General features: G+C 30.7%; 1 protein-coding gene across 1 annotated transcript; it reads right to left on the minus strand.

Moving 5' to 3' along the window:
- Positions 1–112: 112 nt before the first annotated feature.
- On the minus strand, positions 113–9,221 carry LOTGIDRAFT_115358 (hypothetical protein; the record flags this gene model as incomplete). The annotated part of the gene is made up of 20 exons (XM_009054117.1): positions 113–209; positions 361–519; positions 905–1,026; positions 1,315–1,459; positions 1,666–1,749; positions 2,412–2,487; positions 2,746–2,836; positions 2,973–3,035; positions 3,475–3,576; positions 3,887–4,111; positions 4,535–4,665; positions 5,116–5,160; positions 5,690–5,880; positions 6,014–6,168; positions 6,541–6,639; positions 7,070–7,165; positions 7,526–7,644; positions 8,070–8,217; positions 8,628–8,762; positions 9,036–9,221. The coding sequence occupies 20 exons, from the start codon at positions 9,219–9,221 to the stop codon at positions 113–115; spliced, it is 2,469 nt and encodes an 822-aa protein (XP_009052365.1).
- Between the last annotated feature and the right edge of the window lie 828 nt (positions 9,222–10,049).

Below are 10,049 nucleotides of genomic sequence, written 5' to 3' on the forward strand. Positions count from 1 at the left end.
AATCAGGAAGTTCCTCTATAAGCTTACTAAAACAACTTTTATAATTAGTTTTCTAATTTTGATATTTTGTATATTCATCTGTACATATTTACAATCTAGCAAAACTAACATGCTATTTCTTCTTGACTTTCTTCAAAGCTCTAACTTCACCCTCCTGATTGGCTAGACTAGAATACAAGGCTTTTACTTTTCGTTTTCTCTCAGCATCCCTGCAAAATAGAAAATTGAAATAATAAACCATTAACAGTCCAAAATGCTGTAATTGAAAACAACACATTGGTGGCAGCCTATAAACTTTTCACATGATGAAGTATATCAATCATAAGTGAGCTAGTATTTCATAACGAAAAGGTCACTTACTTTTCTAAGGTTTCTTTAAGTTGATGTCTGGCTAAGAACTGAGAGTCTCGTCTGATATCTCTAACAGCTCCCTTTAATTCACGTTTATGTTTATGTAATAATTTCTGAGTATCCTGAAATTCCTTTGTTCCTCCACATTTCTTTCTTTTACCTGTCCATCTACAATATAATCAGGACTATTAATAACAATTCAACAAAACATTCATCTTCACAATTATCAAGGTATTACCAACTTTGTCTTATACCATGACTTGTATCACTGAAGTTTGTAAATGCAGCATTTTGGTTGGATTGTACATTTTCTAATACAGCAAATCAGAGTCCTCGACAGAAAGACTGTAAACAATAAGCCATAGAGTTTATAGTCTATCTGTTGAGGGTTCTGATTAGCTGGCGTACAATCTATTCAACTAGCTGCATTCCATGATACAAGAGGATAAAAGGTTGGTATTGCCGTCAAGGTATAGTACACAGTTCGTAATGGAGCATATTTAGAGCTCAATAGTTTCTTTTTTCTATGAATAAAAATCCAATTTAAACTTACTTCTCATCCACTTGAGGTTCAAACATTTTCAAAGGAATAGGTTTATTTTTCTGGACTTGTAAAGGTTTCTTTGGTTTAGAAGATTTATTTTCTATTGAAGACTCTAATTGTGAGATTTTCTCCTATAATTATCAATAAATAGATTATAGCATATTAATCCAACTGAAAACTCATTCCACAAATTTTAACAATATTGTGGTAGAATCGTTGATTGTCTGAGACTTTAACAATTTTGTATTAAGTTATATCTGGATTGTAGAAATAGTGAGCCAAAATCAAGCTTTGCTAATATACAGGAACAACAAATGGCACACAGAAATATGATTAAAGTAAAACCTCATCAACCTCTTGTGCTATCTCTGCCATGTCAAGTTAGCTTAATATTTTGGGTATTTAAAAAGGGTATATACCTGTAGTAATGTAGGGTATGATTTTGATGGTAATTTACTTATCATGGTGACTATAGGATGAAATATTTCACTGTATGATGGTAGTTGGTCATATAATTCACTGTATTTTATCAATAATTCTATAGTTGTTGATATCATATTTAGCCTGCAATAATACATATACACAGATATAAAGATAAGCATTGAAAAATTTTTGTACAAAGCTTACATGTGGGATTCGTAGAGTTGTAGAATTTGCTATATTGTCACTGTGAATTGTGTTTGCATTATGCCAACTTTTTGATTTTTTGTTCAGACAGGGCGCAAATCATATTACTGACAGTAAAATTGCAAAAATATATCATAACATACCTGATATCATTCTGTTTTAAGCTTTTAATGGTTGCAATATTCGCTAAAATGTGGACGAAATCTAACTGGCCTGGTTTCAATTTACTGAAAAAGTAAGCAAAATATTATCTGAAATATTCAGAATCTGTGACAAGTCTGCATGTATGTACATCATTTATAAGGGGAGGTAATTCTATTATGGTGTTGAACAGAGCCTATAATAACCCTAATCAACTAACAAGGCCTTCATATCTTTCAGTGTTATGATTAAGATAATGCAAATTTGTGACCATGTATACCCATTTCTATAAAATTATGAACAGTGTAATAATAATGTAGAGTCAGACGTTCACACACATTTTAATCATAAACAAAAGCAGTCCACTATATTTGAGGTATAGTACATCAAATATATTCATGCACATCTGGGTCCAATTACAAACATAATCAAGAGAAGTCCACTATATTTTGAGGTTTAGTTAAAGAAATTCTTTTTTTGACAAGACCCAGTTCATATCAAACCATGAACAAGAGCAGTCCACATTATTTTCAGCTTGAAGAAATAGTTCTCAACAATATGTAAGTTAGTTTGTACAATTTGAACTACTATTCATTCTGTCCCAAAATAAAATGATCTGTTTGTATTTATGTTTGGAATCATTCCAGGATATAAACTATACTTATCATATGAGATTATCCCAAGTTTTTTTTTTCTGACTGACAAGTGATAGTTGAGATTAATGATGAGATTAAACTCTATTTCTTACCTGAGATCAGTGGAGTTGATATTTAACATATTTATATTATCTCCTACTGGTTTAAATGGTGGAAATACTCTCTCTACTGTAAAATACAGGGTCAACGTAAAGGTTTGGTTATATTGATTTTCATCAAAATATGGATTTGTTTTGATTTTGTTCCCTAGAGTCGTAAGTTTTTAATAGCTTGATATTGTGGAGAAGGTTGTGTAAAAGCACATCTGAGATCTGTTCTATGATATGCACTCTGTAATTTAGAATCCGAATCTTGAAACAATTTCACTGATACATACACATCTTCTGATTGGTTTAAATACTGCAGTTTCATAAACATTTTACTTACATTTTTTAGGATTTTTATTTGCAGCGAGAAATAAGATACCATGTAAATAACTAATGACTTCTGGTATAAATCTTTTAGAACAACTAACATACTACAATATAGCAACATGATTGGTTAACATTGGCAGATCAAAATAGACCCTTAGTCTCATTTACATATACCCTGCTAAGTTCGAGAATTCAAAAAGAGCAAAATCACTATTTTGAGTAAAACCATAGAATTCTTACCTCTAAACATAAATTACAGAGAAATAAACCATAAACAATATCTCTTTCATTATTTACAGGTGTCTGAAATATAAATCTAAATATTATAGACTACTGTCATATCTAGTATTATAGTACAATCATGTTACTGTTTATACCATCTCACTGTTTTGTTAACTTTTTATGTCTATTGGGGAGACTAATAGTATTGATTGCATCATTCAATTTTCAGTCAGACGTCTATAATAGTTTCTTACTATTCCACTAAAACTAACCATTTATGACATAGCTATCTCAAACGCAGTTTAATATCATCATTCATAACATTATAATATAGTTTGCTACTCAGTGAGTATCTGACAATCTCTTTCAATAAGTATGTTACAGTATTACTATCTTTATCTTCATAGTATTTGCAAATTTGTTTTAGTTTAGAAATGGAACTTAATAAATAAAACAAAAATAAATGCTGCAGTCAGAGATTTAAATTTTCACCAATGACATAAATAAATGAAAGACATACCTGAGCCAACATCTGGGCCATAAACATAAGAGATGGAGTGGTGACTTTATGTTGAAAATCAGAGGTAGGAAATATCACAGATATCAACTTTAACATTAATAACTGAAAATAATAATATCCATAGAAGATATAAAACTGAGCCGGTTTCTTGCAACTTTAAAATAGGACAATAATTTGATATGAAGTAATATAGTAAATCACATGTACAATATGTGTAAGTTTAATTCAAATGTCAATCTATCAAAATCACATCAATTGTCAAATTTCAGCTGCCTTAAGTCTGGAGTTTAATTTAATGTGGATGAAATTTGTTTCACTTTACATGTTTTCACTTCTTATCTAGTATCAAAGAACCAAACCTGCAACAAATGTTTCAATCTAACATCTTAAACAATTTACATCAAAAACTTACTGTATCAATGCCTAAAAATAATCCACGACCATGTTTTCTTTCTGTAATTTGTCTGAATTCTTCTTGTCGGCTCATTATTTCTTGTTGAAACACCTCACCAGCCTTGTCTGGTGAAATCTTAGTCAGGTTGAATATTGGCTGTACTAGTTTATTCATTAGAGCTAATTCAGGTGGATCTTGTAGGGCTAAATCACCAAAATATTGCACTAAGATTCCTTGAAACGTCTGAAAGAATGAAAATATTCCCTCTATTTAGAAATTTAACTTTTACAACATTATTTACAATTTTTACTCTTGATTCTGATTAATGGATTTGTATTGCTTGTACAAATTTTGATTACTAAAATTAATATCTTTCACATCAATAAAATTGTCAAGGATATTTCTGACAAAAGCCATTAGTGCCCATTAGGGGTTATTTCCAACCTAACAAGAGAAGAGTATTTTTCGCTGTTGGGATAGAACAGCAGTAATTGAATATATACATGCAAAAAGCTTGTTATACCTAGTAGGATAACCAAGGCTTCAATAGTCAAACTTTACTTTAGAAGAATTAAACTAACAAAATTTGGTATTATAAAAGGCCCAGCTGTAATAATTCTGGGGTTTTCACTCATAAGATGAAGTTGTGCATTAAGCCAAACTAACCTCCAGTTTCTCCTTATTACCAGGTCCGAGACTAAGATGATATAGTTTCTGTATTCTATCTATAACAACTACTTGATCTGCAGTATTTAAACCATTTACTGTATTTAACCAGTCATCGTAAGATTTTGGTGCTGTGACAAAAAAACAATAAGTAAATAAATATTGAATGTGATTTATATTCAAGCATCATTTAACTTACCATTATTCATTTACAATGATGATAAAATAGTCTTCTTCTTCTGAAATAGCCTGCTGAATACATTAAGAAGATGGCTTGCCAGGAAAGGTAATATACACCCACTGGCAGCTTTGTTTCAAATAAGAATACTTGGCAGCTAGGTAACCAGCACAAGTATGATATATTTAACTGCTTTCAGAACTTCTTTAAGTGATAATTAGTAATTTCATCCGAATGTGTCATAAATTTTCACCAAGTTTCATCAAACTTCGTGCCTATCTGATGTGTTGTGGAAGATGTCATGTCGGCAGTATATGCTACATATTTCATGAGAGCATATATAAAACACATAGTAAATCAGTCAGCAAGGGATCTCATGTGTAATTAAAATTCAATTACTCACCTGGGAAAGTATATGGTAATTCTTTTTTTGCAGTTTCTATAATTTCTTTTGTTTCCTATCAAATAAAAATTTTTATAACTTTTATATGAGCCTAATTCATAATAGAGTAATTGTGAAAAGGTAAAGCAGTCAATATGCAACATTAATGATTTGATAGAACACAATAGGTGTAACTTAGGAATAAAGAGGCACACAATCAATTCAAATACCTTAAAATTCAAAGATTTTTCCGCAATTTTTCCAGTCTTTTTCAAAATGGATTTTAATTTTGATTTCAGCTCTGGCGGCATCTCCTCTGTATCATCTTCATCTTCTGATTCTAAATCACTGTAATCATCTTCCTCAGCATCATTATCATCATCGTCATCATCATCATTATCTTCATTACTGGCATCATCATCATTATTAGCCTCTTCATCTAAAAGATATCAATTTCATAGAATCCATAGTATTGTCTATCTGAAACTACCTGGAGGTAACAGTTAAGGGAAGTAACTTAAACTTAAAAAAAATTTCGACCTACAAATAAATCATTATGCCCTGTAAAAAACAAAGGAATCATAGAAAATAATACCTTCTCCATCCTCTTGATCTTCATCTTCATTGTCCTCATTATCACTTCCCTCTTCATCATCCTCATCTTCATCAATGTCCTCCTCCTCTCCATCACCCAGTATATCATCCCCACCTGCCAACTTTCCATCTTTAAAATGTACTGATTGTTTAGCTCTCTGTTTATCTTTCTTGTCTTCATTCAAGTTAAACCTAAAAAAAAAATAAAGAAAATATAAAATGAGCACTCCCCAAAAAGGCCAATGGCCAAAAGGCCAATTTTTCCAATAAGTTTTTTGACTCAACCCTATAGCAGAGATGTCTAACATTTAATGAAATAGCTTACCCATCATGAAGATCGTCAGCTGAAACATGAGTTATCTGTGGTCCACCATCATCTATAATACCTTTCATACGTCTCAATCTATCAGCCTCTAATTTCTCTAGTCTCTCTTTCTCTTCTTTAGCTATTTCTTCATCTGTCTTTAATCTATCTGTAGCCTACAATACACCAAAGATTTTATCACTTAAAAACCAAAAAAAAACAAAGTACATCTTAGCTTATAATACATCTATTAGTCTCATTCACATATTGTCTAAGAATAACCAACAAAAGTAAAACTGGTAATGGACGATATTTAGAAACGGAGAGAACATAAAGCAAAAAATAAGAGGGACTATTATGGTATAACGTTTCAATACAGTTTACACTTCATCAGATGAGATGAAGATGAAGGGGTAAACATGAGAATATATAGCAAAAAGAGGTACATGTTAATGGAAAACTGTTAATAATGTAGTCGTTAGTTTTAGACACAATATACAGAATTTAATGTTATGTTCAACCTGAAATAATGCTGAAATTGAACTTACCTTTCCCCTAGCTTCAAATTGTAGAGATCTGACAGCTATATCATAATCATCAACTTTTTTCCTAGGTTCTTCTTCTTTCTCATTAGGTAATTTATTTTTCTATTAAAATGAATAAAAGTTAGAGGCTTGGATTCCAATATTCTTTCACTTAGTTTTCACTATATCAATTAGCTTTTAATTCAAGTTTGAATATTTGAATCTGTTTCGTGAAATATTAAAGATAGTGGACCACAGCCATATACGCCCACATAGAGAGATGTGGGCGTATAAAAACTACCATAAATGATAGTTCCAAGAAACTAATATCAATGAATGGAAAACTATTTTCCTAAGATTTATAATTGTTCAAGCCATTTTGAATACTATGAATAATTGAACTCATCATACTCAATTTTAAAAGTCACCAGAATAGATTTAATGAAAGCGAAGTTAAATTTTGATAAAGACTTTTTAAGACTCTGATCAAGTCTAGAAACAGGTTCTCTTAAACAGATAATTGGGAAATGAACGATTTGATAAAGATACTTACAGTAATTCCAGCAAGTAATGGTAACAATTCTTTGTATTCTTTATCAGCTTGTTCTGTCATTTCAATTCTTTCATTTTTATCAGATTGTCTTTCAAACTGAAAAACACAAAAAGATATTAAAGAAAATAAATTATAAAAAGAAAGGAATAAACTAACATTAATGTAGAATAACTTTTCCCTTAAACAATGAAATGTATAAAAACTTGATGGGACAAATCCTACAGCTTGAAGATTGGGGCTGGTTTCACAAAATGTTAACTAAGTACATGTATAGGTTAAGGTAAAAAAGCTTGTCAATAAGATAAAATAGAGATTTTAAGAAATATGATAATCTCATTAGTTGATAAGGCAAGATTTTGAGAACCCCCCCATTCCCTCCAAAGGAGTCATGTGCCTATGCACTTTTGCCTTTGGACCCTCAGCTCCAAGAAACTGAACACATAGCCAAAAGTCTACCTTGTATTTTTTCGACAGGGCAACAACTTCTTCCATTTTTTCTTTAAAGGATTTTTCTGTTTCTTCATCAGATTTCTTAGTTAAAAAGCCACCAAAATGTTCTTCTGCCACAATCTTTGCTGAAATCAAAATATGAAATAATATGATACCTAAAGTACAGTAGATTGAAGAAATGACAGTTATTTTTCAAAGACAGTTGCCTCTTTATCCCTTAAAAATCAACATAGTGGATGGAATAAATTGATAATAATAAATTGAACAAGATGTACGCCTACATCATATACCAATTGTAGATTTCAGTAGAGTCATAATTACAGAAGCAGTGATCAACAGGATGAAATTTTAAATCCTAGATAAATAAATATGATTGGTCCTTTTCCTTCTCTTAGCGATATGACATAACAACTTTGTAAAAGGGGTTAACCGTGTCATCCATAAAGTCCTCCTTGAAAAGCAATTGAACCCATGGCACCTTATCGTCTAGCAGAATTCAACTTGTTGCTGACTTGAGCTATTTCACTGCTGTGTCAAGTTCCTTTCTTACCCCGCAGTCTTTTTAGATCATCATCATCCTCCTCGTCATCACTAATCTCAGGATTATCAAATTTCTCTATATTAGACAATGATTGACCATAATGAGTTAGGTCTTCTTCTTCATTTAAACTAAATATATTCCCTTTCTTATCTTCATGCTACAAATCACATCATTATGTTTTAAACTTAAGTTCATATGAAAGGAAAGTAAAATAACAAATTATTTTCACTGTTGAAATAGTTCTCAATACATTAACTGAAGAGCAAGAAAGATATATATAGAAAACATGTTTCAGGTATTGTTTTGATATTTCTATATTTCTGAATGGTAAAGTACATTTTTTTCATGAATAATTTGTCAAATGTAGTTGACGGTCTCCTTAAATTGTCCAATTACTGTAGAAGTATTAGAAAATAAACCATTTCCAAAACCATCTTCATAAGTTACTAGTTAATATCCACTAAAACTTTTAAGGATGACATTCAAGATATGTCAAAAAATATTAACCATAAATACATTGTATTCTGTTTCTAAAGCAACATGAAACAATCATAATGAATTCATTACCTTTCTTTCCAAAGCATATCTCTTCAACATTTTCTCTTCTAAAGATATAGTTTGATCTTTCTCCCCAATTCTTTTATCGATCACCTTATTTACTTTAATTCTATCTTCATATTCTTTTAGCAAGGTGGTTGTACGCTGAATTTAAAACATAAAATCATTCTTATTTATCATTGAAATTTTGGTTAGTTTCAAAATGAGTAAGGCACAATACAACAAATTGTGGTATAGATATTTGTAGCAAAATCAGTTTATGATTGGTTCATCATTATCAATTACAATCAAATGAGACCATATAGGTTAGGTTTTGCAATGATTCTAAGAAAAATAATGATATTTTGTTGCAAGATTGCATAAAAAGTAGGCCTACTATACTATGTATTTATGAATATTGCATTTCCAATGTCTCACATTTTTCATTGCCTTAGATCTTGATACACCAGGTAACCCATGTTCTGATTTGGTTCTTTTCTTTCCCAGAACATGATGTTTCTGTTTGTTGATCTTTACTTCAAACGGGTTTGTCCTCTTGACTTTTCCATGGTCTTTTCTCTTTCCCCGTGTTCTGTCTGACAAATTTCTCTTTTTCTTTGCCATATTTACTTCTTAAATACTGTCTGAAATATGAAAAATACAATTTAATTTCCCACTTTTTTGCTTCATATTGAAAGTGAAACCTTATTATAACAAATCACTTTTCTTTTTATTTTATCCCTAATATATCTTTAGGTGAGATTGTTAGCCTCAACATGTCTATATGTCCATAGAAATATAAGGTTTGATTATTTATAATTGAAAAAAAAAAAAAAACACACACATTTCCTTCCAAGAACTTATAGGATTTCACAGTAAAATTAAATATTATAATTTCTCTTTGGTAGGAAATTTCATCTAACTGATTTACTGACAATACTTGGTTATTGTACAGTTGATCATTCTCACTTTCAATCTAATAAAACAAATAATACAATCCTGTAACTTTAGTGGTCAGACAGTGGTAATGTGTTTTAGTTTTGGATTTGTTCTTTGGCTAAATATTGTAAAGTTTGGTTGAACTTAAGTAAATTTCCTCCTGCTTTTTTAAAGTTCTGAAACTCATTGACTATTAAAAAACTTTCCAAGACAACTCGGGCCAATATTTTAGACTTTGTCCAGCTCTCAAAGACAACTTGGTCCACTTTTCTTAAGACTCGGACCACTCTTTTTTAGACTCGCTCAAACTCAAAGACGCACGATAGATTTGTAAACACACAAGCAATCTGACCACTTAGCTCTTCTAGATGATGCGTTATCTGTGAAACGGAACGAAGGTTTAATATTTTTATATATTGTAAATGTGTCGCTTGTTTAATTGAATCAATGTTATAAATTTCTTCTAATTACATTGAAAATCCAAGCAAATATTTCCAAAACACGTTTTTACTC

This window comes from Lottia gigantea (genome assembly GCF_000327385.1).
Source record: "Lottia gigantea unplaced genomic scaffold LOTGIsca_21, whole genome shotgun sequence".
In the NCBI taxonomy this organism is placed as follows: Eukaryota; Metazoa; Mollusca; class Gastropoda; family Lottiidae; genus Lottia; species Lottia gigantea.